We start from the raw sequence: 20,576 nt of genomic DNA on the forward strand, positions 1-20,576 counted from the left end.
TTCAGTGTAATTCAAAATACTTTATAAATTTACTATATGCAAAACACCATGAGGGATAAAGAGTGAAAGACCCTCACTCTTCTCAAGAAACTTATTTAGAGAAAATAGACATTATATATTATACAAAAATAATACAAAGAAACAGTATTACAGGAATTCAGTGGAATTTTCGGGATTTAATTGAGTGCTCAAATGCTGCTCCCTGAGGAAGAGCCTGATTTTGTCTGTAGGTATTTGTAGGTACCAGAGGTACATTATTCTTTCATCCAGGTAAAAACTGTTAGGAAAGTGTCTCAATCATCAAAATAAGATGTTAACCTTGTCATCTATTTGGTTTCTAAAGCATATGGAGTCACCCTGAATTAGCAATATAGAATATTAGTACTCTAAGCTCTCACCATAAGTCTGGATAAGAGATATGATATTTAGAAGGTATGCTTAAGGGGCATGCTAGCCAACCACTCCTTTAGGCATTCCAAGTTCCAAGATCAAGCTGAATTCTGAGAAGGCTTGATTCACTTTTACTGAATTGTACATTATGAAAAGATGACAAATCAATGTCTACGGTTAATGTCCCCATCATATATCACTGTAGGTTTTGGTTCAGCTTCAAGACTCATCCCAATTACTTTAGAAACCTTAGCTCTAGAGCATGCTGTCTAATGCAAATATACTGCAAACCATATATGCAAGCCACATGTAAACTTACTAGTACACAGTAAAAAGTAAAAAGATATGGGTGAAATTAATTTTAATAATCTATTTTATTGAACCCAATATATCCAAAAATATTATCATGCAACACGTATGTAATCAATGTAAAAATTACTGAGATATTTTACTTTTTCTTCTTCAAGCTCTAAGTCCTCAAACTCTAGTGTGCAGTTTATACTTACAGCACATCTCCATTAGGACAAGTTACATTTGAAGACTAGTGGCTACTGTAGTGAACACAGTGCAGCTCTAGAGGATAAACTTCTTTTGGGAAATGGCCCTTTGAGCCTTCGTCTCCAACAAAAAACTACAGCTCCTCTGCTTTCCCCCTTTATTCTGTAGGTTATTAGGGACAGAGCCATGACAACTCCACTTAGCAGTTCTTTGGTGGTGAAGAATGAGGGTTGGGGTACTGGGTCAGTAGGATATTTTAAACCCATATATTCAAAAGTGAAATAAACAAAATCGCGTACTAAACTTCTCCCCATCTATCTCCAAATGCTCTAACAGCACCTCCTTCCAACACAAGTGGCATGGCTGATAGTATAGAATAATGCCTCCTCCGAAGGAGAAGTGGAACTGGAGGTATTGAAACTCCTGAGTTTTGTTTAGTAAGGGTCATTTTTATGACCAAAATAAAGTTACAGTTAACATATAAATTTAGAGATTGTTTTAGATTTCTTTATATAATCTTTAATTAAGTAAAAATATTACAGCCCATTCTGGTTCAGAAACATTTCAACTTCTCTTAAATTTCACAGAATAAAATAATACACCAGTTCATAGGGATATGTTAATTTATGGAATTCTACTGGTTTGCACGTTTTTAGAACTCCCTTTTAACATAATCTCATTTATTAATAAAAAGGAGGTAGTAAAATGCAGTGAAAAAAGCACTAGCCTGAAATGGAAGATGATTTGGCTTCTAGACTTTTGTCACACGAGTTGTGTGATGTTATATAATTCTCTGGATCTAAATTTCTTCATCTGTAAAATTAATGGGGCAAAAGTACATCCCTCAATCTCAAAAATCTTAATTGGAAACTATATATTTATTCAAGAATTTCAAAATGCTATATTATCTGAAGCAAATGGTATTTCCAATGTAACGCTGTAAAACTTTGTAAGAGTGAGATTAAATAACAAAGCCAAAATAAATGGCCAAGTTGTAAAAGGAACTCAATTCTGATTGCAGGTTTAATTCCTGTCCAGTAGCTCCTGCTAGCTTTTCACCAATAAGTAAAAATAACACTTGACATTCTCTATGTGAGAGAATTCATTAAATTCAGTTTAGTACTGAAATATTTTAAATTTGAGTGACGGGGATCACTAAGCTTCACTGATAAGATTCTGCTAATTGAACTTTAGGAACTTGAAGACTTATCACAATAAAGAAAGCAAAGAAAAAATATATACAAATGTATAATCATCTAATATTAAATACCTATTATTGTCGATGAAAAGATAAGTCATGAAACTTCTATATTTCTATTCTGCTTCCCATGGATAATTTCAGTTCGAGGTAGGCAGATAATGTGTTAGCAGTACAGTGTTGTAATGCAGAGAACAAGGGTGGTCCAGCACCTGTTTCTGTAACTGACTGAGTTCTTTGTTTTTTCAAAAAGATCAGGAATTTTTAAAAAATGCCTTGATGTCAGTGCACAATAGCATCTTTCAGAAATGTTTAAATGTTGACAGAGGAAGTAGGGTTCCCTCCTACTCGTACCAAATCATGTAAGCAGGAACAACTCATCTAATCAGTATAAGACAATGTAATTGCTTTCTTGAACATATTTATAAGGTAATAAAAAAATTTTTGAGGGGGGAAGGAATTAACAGTAAATAATAAAATGGCTAATGCCATTATGGAACCTTAACTCAAAAGCAGAGTAAAATCCTAATATAAATATCTAGACATTCTCATTGTCATCTAGGCAACATGTCTTCCTTGCTACTTGATCTCTATTTTCCACACTCTACTCAAAACCCCTGCCCTAGATGAATATCATTCTCACAGTTAGGTAACAGAGCCTTAAGAATCCTTGAAAGACAAAATGAAATGGGGTTTATTGCTATCTGGATCTGGGGATATCGGCCAAATGAAATTCTAATTAGTAAAACTGGGTTTATATATAAATGCTTATCTGCTACAGAAGTATGTATAATCTTTGTTGCAATAATATAAAGACATGTATGTATTCTTTAAAATAAATGAAACCCACAAATACGTTTCAATAATTTTGTTAAACTAGTGGGTTATGGATGATTTCTCCCGGTTTTTCAAATTTCTGAGCATTGAGATACTCCTTTTGAAATTGAAAAAACATTTTAAATTGATAGCATAGTTATCTATTAATGGCTGAGGTCATTTGGTAAGAGTTCTGTAGAAATATGAAAACCTCATAAAGACTATAAAAAAATGTTGCCTCTAACCAAAGAATTTATAAACAATTCAATAATTTTAAAATACCCTCTAAGCTCCAAAGTTTAAGAACTTTAAAATTAAACCTCTTCTATATCATTTATATGGCTTAAGAAAGGTATTTCACTCAGTTCTAAAAACCAGATCTACCAATTTTAGAATTTCCAATCAAATCTGAGTTAGTAGCTTTCATGAATCACAAAAAGAACTTAAAACTAAAATTATTTAATTTCAAATGATTTTTTCAAACCATTTCCTAAGAACAAAACATCATTACACACACTCTTTCTCAATTCAGCTGACTTTTAAAAAGGAATTAAAAGGGGCTTTAAGTGCTAACAATTAGCAAATGATTCCTATTGGATACCATGTTTTGACACCAGTTCCTATAATAGGTTTATTATTATAAAAGCTTTTGCAACCATTTGCAAGAAGGGGAAATAATAAAGGACTTGATTTTTGCAGAAGTAGGGACTTTATAAAAGCAATCCAGCTCCAATTTTGATATAGTGTTAGAACAAGGAATAAAATGCAAATACCAGAATTCCTTAACTACAAAGGACATGCATATTTTTTTATTAAAAGACATGTTTGGGTATTAGAGACAATTTATTTCAATCTGGCATAGGGTTTGACAGCTTAAGAGTATAAGGAACAAGCAAAAGATGATGGTTGTATTATGTATGGAACAGATATTTTAAACCTTAGATGATTAACGATGGTTGAAAAACAAGCAACAATTGGACTTCCCTTACATTGTCCACTACACACTGGCATGCAATTAAATGTCTGTCAAATGATATGAACTGATGTAGGATTCCTGGCACTTACCTGAATCAGATTTAATACCTTACAAGGGAAATAAAGAGAACTCTTTTTTATTTTTATTTTTTAATTTTTATTTATTTATTTATGGCTGTGTTAGGTCTCCGTTTCTGTGCGAGGGCTTTCTCTAGTTGCAGCAAGTGGGGGCCACTCTTCATCATGGTGCGCGGGCCTCTCACTATTGCAGCCTCTCCTGTTGCGGAGCACAGGCTCCAGACCCGCAGGCTCAGTAATTGTGGCTCACGGGCCTAGTTGCTCCGCGGCATGTGGGATCTTCCCAGACCAGGGCTCGAACCCGTGTCCCCTGCATTGGCAGGCAGATTCTCAACCACTGCGCCACCAGGGAAGCCCAAGAGAACTCTTGAGGAAGAATGTTAAATGCAAACAAAAGTCTTTCTATTAGGCAATATCTTTTGTTGTTTTATAAGGTCCAATGTGAAAGATTCAGGTTTTTCAGAAGTTCAATGAAAGAATAAACTTGTTTTACCGTGGCATCATTTTTTAGAAGTTCACTTTGAAAATAAAGCTTCCACTAAACCAGTTACAAATTTTTCTAATCTATATAGGTCAGAATAGACACAAAGTCATATTCATTTTAGTAAGGACAGGCCCAGTTATAAGGTTATAAGTTATACAGATATAACTGTAAGTAAAAATTTTTAAAAAGGTGATTGAAACAGAATTTTATCTCTAATTCACTTCACTCATGAAGAAACAGTTGTTTTACTCCTTCAGGTCAAACAGATAAGGAAAATGAAAAAGCAAGAGAAAAGCCAAAAATCATTAGGCACTTCCTGGGTAGACTCAGGTGGTAGACACCACCTCAGAAAAAACGTAATGGGCATCACTATCCACCCTAGAAAAACAAAAAACCACCCGCTAGAAATGTGGTGTGGTCAGACTAAGAAATATTTCTTTTTTTTAAAAAAAAGATGTAAAAGGGGCTTCCCTGGTGGCGCAGTGGTTAAGAATCTGCCTGCCAATGCAGGGGACACGGGTTCGAGCCCTGGTCTGGGAAGATCCCACATACCGCGGAGCAACTGGGCCGGTGAGCCACAACTACTGAGCCTGCGCGTCTGGAGCCTGTGCTCCGCAACAAGAGAGGCCGCGATAGTGAGAGGCCCGCGCACCGCGATGAAGAGTGGCCCCCGCTTGCCGCAACTAGAGAAAGCCCTCGCACAGAAACGAAGACCCAACACAGCCAAAAATAAATAAATTAATTTAAAAAAAAAAGATGCAAAAGAAAACATCTCTGCTTTCATCTTAAACAATTCTTGCTGTTAAATAGGAAATGCTTTCATAGCAGCTTTTAGAGTCAAGTCTGTATAATAAAGGTTTGTGCTGGTTTTCACCCTTGGCAACCAAAACGCATTGTTGAAAAGAAACTCCTAAATAGTCTCATTCAAAAGTGATTTCGCTCATTAAATGGGGAAAGGGGAGAGGGGAAGGATGATTAGGATCAATTAAAAGAGTAGACAAAATACTCATGTTTTGACCCTATCTAAAGCAAGATCTGAAGGTAGTTTCATTTGTAGCAAGAAATATATTCCTACAAAGATATTGCACAAAGGGGGGAAAAAGGTAGAATTATGTAAGTTTCAGTAATAGATTCTGGACTCTGACTTATATAGTTACCTAGTTTCAGAGGGTCTTACATTATGTGGAAAAGAAATTTCAATGGGAAATAACATTCTCATTTCTCACAAAAAATAAATTTAATTCCTCATAATTTCCCTACCAATAACTCATTTGAGAAATAATTTATTGCATGAAAGTACTACTATAAAAATACATTAAAAGATTAAGCTCACAACTTACGTATGTATACAGTCTTGAAAATATTATAAGGATTCAGGGCGCAGTTAGTTGAATAGGAAAAAGAGATGAAGCTGTCACTTGTACACAGGGATAATCTCATTCCTATCTATAAAAAGGCTCCCGCTCTCACTTTTTCTAAGTGTGTATTATGTAAGTTCCACAGGTGGTGTTTTTGAGTGATGAAGATCCTCAAATAATACTAAAACTGAAAAAAAAATGTTTCAATAAATACACTTCAGCTGGCTGAAGTATCTTCATCATCAAAAAAGATAAAATTCTGAACAAAAACCACTACGGAAGAATGATTCATCATATCACATCACAAGAAATTCTCTGATGCAGAAGGTGACTCGGGGTACAGTAATTTATCTTACCTGCAAATGAAATCTGGAAATGCTGGACTTGAAATATACCAACAGTGTAGATCACTATTGAGAAGATGACAACGGTTTCCCCTCAACCAGGCAGCAAAAGCAGTCAGGAGGAAAAAACCCAGTCACATTTTAGAGTATTTAGATTTTTTAAATGACCCATATAATTTGAGAGGAAAACTCTTATGAGAGCCTATAAGAAATATCTTAAGAGACAAAAGGGGAATGGAGATGAAAATTGGTTGAGAAAAAAATGTGATATAAAGCTTGAAGGACTTGGCAGGGACTTAAGAGATAAATGGATACACAGAAGAAATTCTAAATTGTGTGTAAAAGGAAAGCAGAAGACACTGAGATGGTAGAAGGTTGTGCAAGGAAGCCACTGTCACAGATTTCTCTTCATTCTAAGGGAGGTATGGATGTCCATTTCTTTAGAACAGTTAAGACCTATTGCTCCTTACATGCTCATTTTTCTTACGCATCAGAGTTGAAAAATATCAAGGGTACGAGTCCAGCTGAGGAGAAGGGAAACTATACATCTGAAAATTAAAGTTCAGATAAGCACACTTAGGCCATCAAAATACGGTAAAACCAAGTTTTATTTCAATCTGCTAAATTGAAAGCATACAATGACCTAAACACATCCCTTTAAACTCCTTTTCTTGCAAAAAAGAAATGATGGTATAAATGGAGAATTTCTGACGTTTGAACAAAGTAACATAGAGTGGAACCTTAGGAAAACCTTCATTTAACTTTCTTTTAAACTTTAGGGTTTTTTTAATTAACCCCTGAAACCATTCAATGTCACCAATGCCATAAAAAAAGAAACCCTGGCCAACATTCATCTACAAAGCTACTTTTAAAAATGGCAGTCCTTTCTCCCTGTCCAACCTTACTACCTTCTACCAGATGGCTTCTTCCCATTCTCTCTCCTGGAAGAAAAATCAAATAAAAATCACACCAAAAGAGGATTCAGTATGAGGATAAGCTATACGAAACTGTCACTAAAGAGTAACGCACATTTCCAGTCGTTTCGTCACCTGTAGAGTCATCAAGAACCAGCCTTCCAGCTGCCTGAACAGCTCAGCCAACTCCTGAAGGAAAGTGGGGTGGAGAAAGGTCCTCGGTATAGGTTGTCGGTGTTGGTGCTCCGAGGGGTCTCGATCTTCTCAATGTTTTTGAGGGTTACGTCATGCAGGGTGGCATACTGGTTCCGTACATGGAGCAGGATCTGGCGCACACTCTGGTACTCGTTTTCGTCGACCTCGTCTACAGTGCGGCGATAATCTTCCACCTGGGGGTATTTCACTATCTTGGATACCAACTTGGCCTGGGTGTTGTAATAGGTGGAGAAACGGCGTAGATAGGAGGCTGCTGTGCTCTCCACGGTCCACAGCTGGTCCGCGGTGTCTTCCTGGATAGACACTCCGAAGTTGTTGCCGTCCTCCGCCTTTGGGAGGAGCAGCTGCACCCACATCCGCACGGTGTTGCATTTCTCTCTCAGCAGCTCGATCTCGGGTTTTACGTGCTGAATCAGCTCCACCAGATGCTGGTTGCTTCGCAGAAGCTGCCCCATGCCGTCTGGCAGTGCTAGTACTTTGATGGAGGACTGGGTCTGCAGAGGCTGCGGATCCCGGTTGGGCCCATCCCCCGCAGTGTCTGGGGCGACGGGGGTCTCTGGGGCTGGCACCGAACGTATTCTGGATAGGTCTTGCAGGCGGAGCTCCTGAACCCAACTATCCAGCTCTGACAGCTTCTGAGGGAAGAAGGTGGACACCAGATCCTCGGCCTCCTGGGCGATGCGGGCCCGAAATGAATCTACTTTCCCCTGCACGTCCTGCTCCAGCTTCAGCGGGGAAGCCATGACCTCCAGGGACGTCGACTGTTGGGGCAGACACGGCCTGAGTTCCTCCCTCCTCCGCAGGCTGGGTTTGTGCTTCCGCCGCCACCACCAACTCCCAACAGACCAGGCCCTGCCAGGGCGAAAAGACGTCCCGGAGGTCCCTGCGGGCCGGCGCGCGGAGAAAGCGGGAGCCACACGCTGACCACGCCCTCCGGACGGCGCCCTGGCCAAGAGGCCGGCAGACAGGCTTCGTGAGACCAGCCTAGGCTTCGAGTGCCTAGCCGCTACAGCACCGAAGACCACGTGTCGGGGGACCCAGGTGGATCTAGTTATCTGAGCTGCGCCTCCCCTACCTAACTGGCCTGGCTGGCGGGAAGCCACTTTCAGGAACATCGTTAAACTTAAGCTGTGAAGACCAGGCAATGACAAGTCGGTGCGCTTTACATAGGAGCTCAAGGAAGTCCACAATCCCTGGATCCAGCATACACGATCTCTTTTGAAGGGCATCTCACAAAATGGGCTCTCCAGAGCAAGGCTCACTTCTGGAGAGCCTCAAGTCACACCTTTACAGGTAACCTGGGCCTATCCATGCTTTCCTCTTAGAAAGTCAGAAGTGAGTTCACTTCACTATTGTATTTTAATCAAGTTAGTAGACTTCTGAGATCTTCTATGGCTTACTTCATACAATTTTTAGTTTAAATTACAAATGTTAAGTTATATGACTCTTCTTAAAATTCATCTTTTGGGGAATAATTAACAATTGAATCTGGACTGTAAATTAAAGTAACACAGTCAAACTTCCTGAATTTGATAAGTGTATGGTTGTTACAGAGGTTATGTCCTTGTTTTTAGGAAGTACACACTACAGTATTAAGGGATAAAGTGACATGATATATTTAATCTATTATCAGATGGTTCAGAAAAAGTGTGTGTGTGTGTGTGTGTGTGTGTGTAGAGAATGAGAATGCTAAATCATGTGGAGAAATGGTAAAAATTGATGAATCTGTATAAAGAGTGTATGAGAATTCAGTATTACTCTTCTAACTTCTCTGTAAGTTCAAACTTATTTCAAAATAAAAAATGAAAAAACTACCTTTTCCTTAAAGGTTTCCAGAATCATAGAGACAAATTCTGTAAACTTCTAAACTTTCACCCTATTTATTTATATTCATTTTCCTTTCCCTGAAATATTTTCCTTTTGTTCTCTGCAGTACCACAGAGCAAAATCCATGCCTTTGACTTTTATTCTAAAATTATTGAAGTATAGTTAAAAAAGGGATTTTTCTAAAGATGCTATAGTATGGTTTCAAATGTAATTGTCACCTCAGTCAGACTGTAAACTTCAGGGCAGGGGCCAAGTCTTAATTCATTTCTTTTGCAGCTGGCATGCAGCAGATGCTCAATACATGTCTGAAGAAATGACCCTGACTTAGTAAGATTTTTAGCTAACTATAACTTCACAAAATCTAGAACTGAAAGGGAAAAAAATTCAACAAGACAAACATGTTACAGGTTGGGTTCCCCAGCAAGCAGAGAAGTTGCTTACAGGAGGTTTATTAGGGAGTGCTCTTAAGATAAACACCTGTGGAAAGAAAGAGACAGAACAGGGAGAAGTTGGGCTTCGATGCAATCTCAAGGCCTCAACTGACCCCATGGGGAACTGGGAAATGCCCTTCAGAGTTGTCCTGAGGTGGGGTCAAAGCAGTTCCTGAAGAGGGCTCTTTGGTAGCAAGACTTTTAGCAATTGGGAAATAAAAACTTTAGTCCTGAGGAGGGATCTGGGAAGCTCATCATAGCTTCAACTACACATGTAAGATATTAAGATACCTATACTAACAAACTAGCAATTAAGTTGTTCAGCCCCAGTCAGGAGTTGAAAATTCAAAGATGGTTTCTGTGTTCAGATCAATTCAAGTCTCTCAGGAATGACAAAGAAGGTTGTGGTGACAGTAATTATATGTTCAGAGGTGGGGCAGGGGAGATAAAGGTGTGTATGTATGTGAGGGAGGTAATGGGGGATTACTGGTAAGCTGGATCTTAAGATATAAGGGAAGTGGCAGGAAATGAGGCAGGAGAAGTAAGCAAGGACCAGCTCATGGAGGCAGGGCCCTATTTGCCATGCTTTAGGAACCTGGATTTAATAAAAGCCAATGAAGGACATTTAGGCAGGGAAAAAATACGCACAGATGTATGATTTCAATGGTGGAGGTGAATTTGAAGAAGAAACTAAAGGAAGAGAGACTGTGCCATAATCCAAATGAGAAAGTATGCCTCATTTTAAGTGGTGGTGATGGGGTTGAAAGAGAAGCATCAAGAATATCTTAGGAAAAAAAAAAAAGAATATCTTAGAAGTAAAATTAACAGTATGTAGTGATCGTTTTAGATGTGGAGAGATGAGAAAAGGCAGAATTCAATACTATGTAATTTTTGGGGGGGGCTTAGGTAGATAATTTCTATTTATACTTATATTAAACCTCTCCTAAGAGGTGAATTAGATATACATTTTTACACACACATATTTACATTCAACTTTATGGAAATTTAGATAGGGCTATCAAACAGAAAAGAAAAAGCAAATCTTAAAACATGACCACAATTTCCCATATGTTGATTTTCTTCATAACTTTGGCTATAAAAGATTATGATGGCGCCAGCATGGAAATTCCCTCTTATACCAAAAACACCCTCAGTGGTATATATGGTTTAACAAATGGTTACTCTGTTTTCAAACAGAAAACATTTCTAGTTGCTCTTTTAAAGAAGTAGGGAAGTTTCTACTTAAATTATGACAGTGATTAATGTAGCCATTTATATGAAATTATTTTCTTTAGTTGTCTAATGATAAAATATAAAATCCTTTGGGGGATTCAGCTGCTCTTTTTTCTAGTGGGACGTAAGAGTTTTATTTTTTCGTAATATTTCCTGTCCTTGTTAATGAGATAGCAGTTGGTAGGAAAGTAACAGCTCCTAATTTTTCTACCCCCATCAATCATCAGCAATCAGTGGTGGTTTCTAAAAATTATTTAATGCACTTGCATGCCTTGATTTGACCCATGAAATTAACACTGAGTGCTAACAGGTGGAGGAGGGCCAGGGACAGCTGTGTAGAGTACTGTCTTGTTCAGGTCAGTTTCTCCTTTCTCCACAGCCCAGCAGGGTTCATTATGTACTGATGCCAGTAACTGACACCCCACTCTTCTTTTAGGAATGCCTACAGATTTATGGATTGGTTTATCCTTTAAATATCCTCCAACTCTGAAACTATGCCCTGTGAAGAAGGGATTCTGTGGTCCTGTGTATGGGTTCCATTTACAGAACTATTCTAAGCAACTGTTGTGTCAACTATTGGAGATACCTGTAAGCTTGAGATATGGATTGAAATTTAATCATTCAAAATAAGCTGTTTTTCCCACTGATTTCTTTCTATCTATAAAAGTTAGGAGAAATATAATCAATGGTGCTAAATCTAGATAATCTTAAGGCTCTGGTGGATGGTAATATTTATCCCCTTATATTTATAAAATTTTTCATCTCTGGGTTGCAGTGGATCTTACGTTATCTAGACCCCCAAATGAGCAATTTCTAGGGCTGACAAATATATCACGTCCTCTTCCTTCATTCTTCCTCCTAGATTGCTGCACGTAAAGGTACAGAAATAAACGATGTAGAGGTACTCACTGCAGTGCCCTTTTGTCAGAATCAGCCTCCACATCTAACATGAGCATGGCTCTAAATGAAGAGGAGTTGGCAATATAGCATTGTGGTTAAAGTTATGAAGTTAGTCATGTTCAAATCCTAGCTTTGCTACTTACTACCCATGTGACCCTGGCTAAGTTATCTAATCTCTCTGTGCTTTATTTTCTTCATCTATAAAATGAGCATTATAATAATACCTATAAAAGTTGTTTTGAGGATTAAATTAGTTAATACATGTAAAGAGTTTAGCACAGTGCCTCAAACATGTTAATTGCTCAATAAATGTTAGCTGTTATTGAAGGAGAGTCTATCAACAGTCCAAAATCTCCCTTCACTCTTTGAAATGGAGTAGAACTGTGTATTCTAGACAAACCAAGATACAATTTTCTTGTTCACTATCTTGTTATTTAGCAGTAGTGACTAATTGCACTACACAGTTGAATATAAGTATCTTTTTTTAACGGCTTGAATTTCTGAGATCATCAGTATTTAGAGGCCATATCACAGAGGGCATAGGTGAAGCAAGCACAAAGTTTTACTGGCTACCTTGGCTGAAAAGTGCATTTCTGAATAGAACCCCTTCTGGCAAAAGCCATGTCTTCATCAAGTTCACATTATTTTATCTTACAAATTACATAATTGGGATAGTTTGGAAACAATGATGTCTACTGTCAAGGGTCCTTAAGATCACTGATTTTAACAAAAAAACCACTGATCTCTAGGTCTTAGATTCCTGACTTTTTAAGATGCTTTGGCCAATGACTCTCTACCCAAGTCACTGATAGCTTCCTTGTTTACAAAATCCCTGGATCAATAATGTACTGGATGAACAATGAATCTTCTAGTTCAGCATTTTTCAAATTGAAGTCCATCGGTTCCCTATAATTATTTGTGTGCCTTCATTTTGATGATTCATTAATTGATGTAAGCATATTCTGGGTCATATTATAACTGACATGCAATTTGGGCCAGCGATTACATTTTTATGATTGTGATAGCACGAAGTACATCTACCTTAATTGATGAGAGAGGAGCCTATTAGGTATGATTATCCTTTTTCTCCTTTTCCCAAATAACTGTAAATCAGATAGAACAAAGGTTTTCTTAGTGGTTCAAATAGAGAAAACTGGAGGGAGAATTAAGTTATCACAGAGTACTCAATAATATGGAAATGTTTAATTAAAAATTGAAAAGACTTGCACCATGAGAGTCAGTATCACCTTCACTTATCAGTAACGACACAAAAACATGGTCTATTACATAAATTCAAGTTGTTGATTTGTATTTTATCTTTGTAATATTATTTATATTTAATTTATATATTTACATAAATAACATATTTATATTATATAATTATATTATTTTGGTTTTGTAGTTGCAAACTAAAAGTAGAAGATGTTTCAAGTTTTGTGTTTATATGTACTTAATAAACATAAGTCAGTGCTGGCAGAGAATTTCTTCCTTTAAAAGTAAAACCCCTCTTATAATGCCTTGTGCAAACAATTCCAGAGCTCTCTTCCTGAAATGCGTTTTTGATCATATTTCTATCTTCTATAGTGTAAGGACCAAATTCCTTAAGCATAGTCCACAAGTTCTTTCATGATCTGGATCCTGCCATCTTTTATTTCCCAGAACCTACTCTACATTCCAACAACAGTACTCTCACATGTCCTATGGTTTACATATTCACCTCTCTCTGCATAAAATGCCCATTGTATCATTTTCCTCCCGCTCTCTATCCTACCAATTCATCCTGCTGTAATCAACTCAAGAACTGTTTCTGAAAAAACCTTCCCTGATACCACCTTCTCCCTTCCTAGATGAAGTTAGTGCTCCTGGCACAAGTTAAATAGCATAATAATATCTACCTCATAAAGCTGTTGAAAGGATTAAATAAAATAACTTACATAAAACAGCTAGGACACTAAATTCTTCATAAATGGTAGTAGTTTTATTTGTATCTCAAAGTATTCTGCATAAATCTCTTTTACAGTTCCTATCACAGTGTTGTAATTTTGGATTTACAAGTCACTTTTCTCTACCATAATAAATTCCTTGAGGACAAGCATTTTAGTTTTTTCATTTTTATATGTTCTTTGGTAGCAGTGTGCCAGGTAACAATAAGTGTTCAATGAATATTTACTGAATAAATGAATTAATGAAAGAAATAGGATAAAATTTATCAGACAGGACCTGACTAGCAGAAGAGATGGGACTCTCAAGCAACTTATCTTTTTCTTATTTCCCCTGAAAAGTTGCTAGATCTAACAGCAGTCTTCTGGGCTGAACTCTTTAGGGATTTATAGGAAAAGGAGGAAATATATTTCTTTTTTTCTCCCATCAACAGCATGCAGAGTTTCACATTCTGCTTTTGACTCTGGTAATATTCCAGAATTCTACCAGTCACAGTATTGCTTAGTTCTGAAAAAGAGCCCTCACTTAAATAACTGGAGTTGGTCTGCAGAACAGTAGTTATGCATTACTACATGTTTGTGCAAAGTGAACATATCAGGGAGTACCAGAGAGGTACACACACAAGAAATAAGGGTGGTGCTGGCTCTGACTCATGCTCCTACTGTTTATTTATAGCTTCTTGTTAGTATGGGATTTGTTTTATTTGGCAAAAATACAAGATCTCACTGACTGAGAGAGGAAGATGTAAGAAAATGCCTAAGCATAAAACTTCTACAGCTGAATAATAATCTGTAATTCAGTGCTGTATCAACAGACTCCCCAGGGGCTGGTGCAAGCTGAAACCACTTCAGAATTACAGACTTCATGAGCTGCAGACTTTACTGCTAAAAGTAAAATAGTGGTTAACTAAAGATTTTATTCCTCCATAGACACTTCCATTTATAAATGCTAAATTCACCAGTTAGGGCTAAATTAAGTTAGTATACAAAATATGTACAGTGAGTTTCTAATTTCTCTAAATAATTTTCACCAGCAGAAATAGTCAAAAGTAAATTTTAAAAAAACAAGCCAAAGAATTTATATGCTTCAACCTGAAAAAATGTACTGTCTCTGTATTCATTTAAAATTACTGACATTCACAGAAAGACAGACAAGATGAAAAGGCAGAGGGCTATGTACCAGAGGAAGGAACAAGATAAAACCCCAGAAAAACAATTAAATGAAGTAGAGATAGGAAACCTTCCAGAAAAAAAATTCAGAATAATGATAGTGAAGATGATCCAGGACCTCGGAAAAAGAATGGAGGCAAATATCAAGAAGATGCAAGAAATGTTTAACAAAGATCTAGAAGAATTACAGAACAAACAAACAGAGATGAAAAATACAATAACTGAAATGAAAGATACATTAGAAGGAATCAATAGCAGAATAACTGAGGCAGAAGAACGGATAAGTGACCTGGAACACAGAATGGTGGAATTCACTGCCGTGGAACAGAATAAAGAAAAAAGAATGAAAAGAAATGAAGACAGTCTAAGAGACCTCTGGGACAACATTAAATGCAACAACATCCGCATTATAGGGGTCCCAGAAGGAGGAGAGAAAAAGGACTTGAGAAAATATTTGAAGAGATTATAGTCGAACACTTCCCTAACATGGGAAAGGAAATAGCCACCCAAGTCCAGGAAGCGCAGAGAGTCCCATACAGGATAAACCCAAGGAGAAACACGCCGAGACACATAGTAATCAAACTGGCAAAAATTAAAGACAAATAAAAATTATTGAAAGCAGCAAGGGAAAAATGACAAATAACATACAAGGGAACTCCCATAAGGTTAACAGCGGATTTCTCAGCAGAAACTCTACAAGCCAGAAGGGAGTGGCATGATATACTTAAAGTGATGAAAGGGAAGAACCTACAACCAAGATTTCTCTACCCGGCAAGGATCTCATTCAGACTCGATGGAGAAATCAAAAGCTTTACAGACAAGCAAAAGCTAAGAGAATTCAGCACCACCAAACCAGCTCTACAACAAATGCTAAAGGAACTTCTCTAAGTGGGAAACACAAGAGAAGAAAAGGACCTACAAACACAAACCCAAAACAATTAAGAAAATGGTCATAGGAACATACATATTGATAATTACCTTAAACGTGAATGGATTAAATGCTCCAACCAAGAGACACAGGCTTGCTGAATGGATACTAAAACAAGACCCATATATAGACCTAGGGACACATTCAGACTGAAAGTGAGGGGATGGAAAAAGATATTCCATGCAAATGGAAATCAAAAGAAAGCTGGAGTAGCAATACTCATATCAGATAAAATAGACTCTAAAATAAAGAATGTTACAAGAGACAAAGAAGGACACTACATAATGATCAAGGGATCAATCCAAGAAGAAGATATAACAATTATAAATATACATGCACCCAACATAGGAGCACCTCAATACATAAGGCAACTGCTAACAGCTATAAAAGAGGAAATCGACAGTAACACACTAATAGTGGGGGACCTTAACACCTCACTTACACCAATGGACAGATCATCCAAACAGAAAATTAATAAGGAAACACAAGCCTTAAATGACACAATAGACCAGATAGATTTAATTGATATTTATAGATATACAATGGAGAAAAGACAGTCTCTTCAATAAGTGGTGCTGGGAAAACCGGACAGCTACATGTAAAAGAATGAAATTAGAACACTCCCTAACACCATACACAAAAATAAACTCAAAATGGATTAGAGACCTAAATGTTCAGACCGGACACTATAAAACTCTTAGAGGAAAACATAGGAAGAACACTCTTTGACATAAATCACAGCAAGATCTTTTTTGATCCACCTCCTAAAGTAATGGAAATAAAAACAAAAATAAACAAATGGCACCTAATGAAACTTAAAAGCTTTTGCACAGCAAAGGAAACCATAAACAAGACGAAAAGACAACCCTCAGAATGGGAGAAAATATTTTCAAACGAATCAACGGACCCAGGATTAATCTCCAAAATATATGAACAGCTCATGCAGCTCAATATTAAAAAAAAACAACCAAATGCAAAAATGGGCAGAAGACCTAAATAGACATTTCTCCAAAGAAGACATACAGATGGCCAAGAAGCACATGAAAAGCTGCTCAACATCACTAATTATTAGAGAAATGCAAATCAAAACTACAATGAGGTATCACCTCACACCAGTGAGAATGGACAACATCAGAAAATCTACAAACAACAAATGCTGGAGAGGGTGTGGAGAAAAGGGAACCCTCTTGCACTGTTGGTGGGAATGTAAATTGATACAACCACTATGGAGAACTGTATGGAGGTTCCTTAAAAAACTAAAAATAGAATTACCATATGACCTAGCAATCCCACTACTGGGCATATACCCAGAGAAAACCATAATGCAAAAAGACACATGCACCCCAGTCTTCATTGCAGCACTATTTACGATAGCCAGGTCATGGAAGCAACCTAAATGCCCACTGACAGATGAATGGATATAGAAGATGTGGTACATATATACAATGGAACATTACTCAGCCATAAAAAGGAACGAAACTGGGTCATTTGTAGAGACATGGATGAATCTAGAGACTGTCATACAGAGTGAAGTAAGTAGAAAAACAAATATCACATATTAACGCATATACATGGAACCTAGAAAAATGGTACAGATGAACCGGTTTTCAGGGCAGAAATTGAAACACAGATGTAGAGAACAAACGTATGGACACCAAGGGGGGAAAGCCGTGGGGGGGTGGGGGTGGTGGTGGGATGAATTGGGAGATTGGGATTGACATGTATACACTGATGTGTATAAAATGGATGACTAATAAGAACCTGCTGTATAAAAAAAAATTTAAATTAAAAAAATAAAATAAAAATAAAATAAAATAAAATTACTCTCTGTCCTCTCATTTTGATTTTCCTTCTTAGCCCTTATCACAAACTGATATTCTATTACATATTTATTTGTATATTTGTTGTGTCCACCTTTAGAACATAAAAGCAAGGGCTTTTTTGTTTTATTTATTGGATTCTCTGCAATGAGGATAGCCTGAAACATAATGGCTACTCAATAAATATTTTGTTGGATGAATGACAGCAAAATTGTTTAAATCTCTTGATTAAATAATAATTCTTTGAGGATAACTGCATTTTGAAAAACTTTTTTTAATTATAAAAGTAAAGCAGTTATTCAAATAGACAGTCACAACTTAGCATGAATAAAGTTTTTTGAATAATAAAATCAATCCTTAAAAGTTTGAAGAAAAAGACCTTTTATATTATGAAGATATCTCATACTTATGTTTTCTCTCAAAGAGCAATAAAAGAGACGTTACTTGTTTAAAAAAAATTTGGATTTTGCTATTTATCACTTCCATTCACCTTCTTAAAATATAAGTGTTTGTTTCAAAATGAAATTGAGATTCACATTTTGATAGATAGAAATTATGCCTCCTTATCTTTCTATTTTCAACTAATGTCAACTACACCAAATTGCAGTAAAATCAAAAAAATATAGATAAAAACAATTGAGTCTGGACTTGTTTTGGTTCTAATAAGTATTTTGCTTAAGGAGATACTGTATTCTCCTGAATCTAAGCTGAACACACAGTTGGTAAAATAATCCTAGGAGGATAATAGTTTTCAAAAAAATCAGCAATCATATATGCACAGAAATTAGGTTGACCACTTCTTTTTGTATGGTATAATAATACATATTCTTACATATTTTACTAAAAAAAATAAGATAAACTGCATAGCTAAAAAGCTGACCCCAAAGCCTGTCTTAAGTGAAGCTGTTTCATCAGAATAGACTTGAACTATTTTATAATCTGAATTCAAATTATTTTATTATTAATTTTTGATCTACTTAATAGCCTATGAACTTCCATTATATATAAAAATGTCAGGTAACAGGCTTCGTCTAAAAATGAGCAACAGAATTGGAAGCTTGTACAATAACATCTATTAATACTACTAAACCTATGCTGATGTAACTGTTTTAAAATCTGTGATTTTGTGTATGTTATTAATACTTTTAGGAAAACAAGACTAGTTTTATACTACAAATATATAATGTTTATTATATCTTCTGGATGACCTATCATATATACAACATATCAGTCATATGGCTCCTATCTGATATCAATATGGAAAGGTCAGATTAAAGACTACAGAGTTTCTTTTCAGTTATCAGCTGATGTCACTAAATCCATCAAAATGAATGCGACATAGTCAATTTGAATAAACCTTAAAAACAGCTGAAAACCTGGTGTCTTCTGTTACTTAGTTTTCTGTCTGTAATCTAAGTATCTAGTTTCTATAGACATCACATGAAATGAACACGGAAATAGAGTCAATTCAGGAAATCACTCTAAAATCACTTTTTAAAAGGCTACTGTAAGAGGTTATAGACTACTGAGGGAGATTCTGGCTATTTTTCTGTTTGGAAGAGCTCTTCCTTTCAAATTTATGATTCCCTTTACCCCAAAAAGGGATAAAGGGTAGGTCTAAATTATCTAAATAAAGCGTTCATAAACCTAATCAGATAATGGAGAGTAATATAAAAGTCACTTGTAAAATCTTGCAGATTTCATACTCTTTCCAAATGTGCTAATTTTCTGTCTGTTGATGGATGATAATGGCGTTAAAATGCATCTTTATGGGGAGTTGGGGCTGGGGTGGGATCATGGATGATTGTGCTATATCTAATGAAAAACAAACTCTTTCCCCTTGTCCTATCCATTTATGGACTCTTCAAACTGTAGCCATAGGCTTCAAAAGGTCAGTCCCCTGATGACAGAGAAACAGACATATGTTGAACACCTACTATGTGTTAAGTACTGTTCTAGTACCTGATTTATTATTTTATTATTCTGTTTAAATTTCTTAACCTATGAAGAGATAATTATTAATATTACTGTATTAGAGATAAGACACTGAGGCTCTGAAAAGTATTTCCCTAAAGTCTGAGTTTGTAAGCAATAGAACAATGCTGGTTGAAATCCATCTTCATTTGACTCCAGAGCCTATGCTACATGATTGCCTACAAAAAAAGAAAAAAAAAAAAAAAAAAAAGGAGGCTGTCTCAGCACCTCCAAAGTTATTTTCTCCACTAAACTAAAAGGTAATGACTCATAGCTGAGTGGAAAACCTTTTTTTCTTATTTCTGAATAAGGCTGCACAATGCTACAGGATAAACTATCTATACCCTCTGTCATTTTTCTATTCTTTAAGCCAATGCCTAAACTATGTGTATGTCATGTGTATGTAGGAATGTGTATGCACACACACACATACACATTCATACACACATAACATATATTTTAAAAAGATTAATTGTAGGGTCTAATGCTGTAGCTCTCTTTTACTAAAAAAGGGGGAAAACACTAGTAGATTAGACAAAAAGTAGCAGATAGTTCTTTTAAAAACTTGATAGTTAGTTCCTCTTTCACTTACTTTTCTGTGTATTTCTTAGCACTGTGATCTATATAGGCACATGTTATGTGTTTATTTCGTCTGGTCTCCAGAACCTTGGTTTGGCAATATCTTCTGCTACCCATTACACTTTTGCTATAATTATCTACAGTATATGTTATGTTTCCAAAAGAATATATAAATAACAATTCATTGGTTAAGTATAAAGACGGGAAATTTGAGGTTGAAGGAGTTCAATCACAGGATACTGTTTTAAGAAGTTCCAGCAAAATGTACAACAAGAAAGTTTTAAGGATAACACAAGAAAACTGACAGCCTACCCTTTTAAGCTTGGCTTTGCTTTAACTCTATTAAAAGCTACGGGACACAAGGAAAAAAGTTTTTTTCTATTTATTTAATTTTGTATCTATATGAGATGATGGATATTCAATAAACTTATTATGATAATGTTTCATGATGTGTGTAAGTCAAATCATTATGCTGTACACCTTATATGGTGCTGTATGTCGAT

At 36.3% G+C, this 20,576-nt stretch overlaps 2 protein-coding genes across 4 annotated transcripts in view; both read right to left on the bottom strand.

Moving 5' to 3' along the window:
• The window catches only part of ATF6 (activating transcription factor 6), a 224,163-nt gene that overhangs the window by 74,319 nt on the left and 129,268 nt on the right, over window positions 1–20,576 (bottom strand). The window lies entirely within an intron of this gene.
• On the bottom strand, window positions 7,202–8,014 carry LOC133088860 (proteasome activator complex subunit 3-like). The gene has a single exon (XM_061186975.1). The coding sequence runs from the start codon at window positions 8,012–8,014 to the stop codon at window positions 7,202–7,204; it is 813 nt and encodes a 270-aa protein (XP_061042958.1).

This window comes from Eubalaena glacialis, chromosome 3 (assembly GCF_028564815.1).
Source record: "Eubalaena glacialis isolate mEubGla1 chromosome 3, mEubGla1.1.hap2.+ XY, whole genome shotgun sequence".
NCBI lineage: Eukaryota > Metazoa > Chordata > Mammalia > Artiodactyla > Balaenidae > Eubalaena > Eubalaena glacialis.

Excerpts from the sequence above, each read along its gene's own strand:
- LOC133088860 (XM_061186975.1), bottom strand. The coding sequence starts at position 8,014 with ATGGCTTCCCCGCTGAAGCTGGAGCAGGACGTGCAGGGGAAAGTAGAT.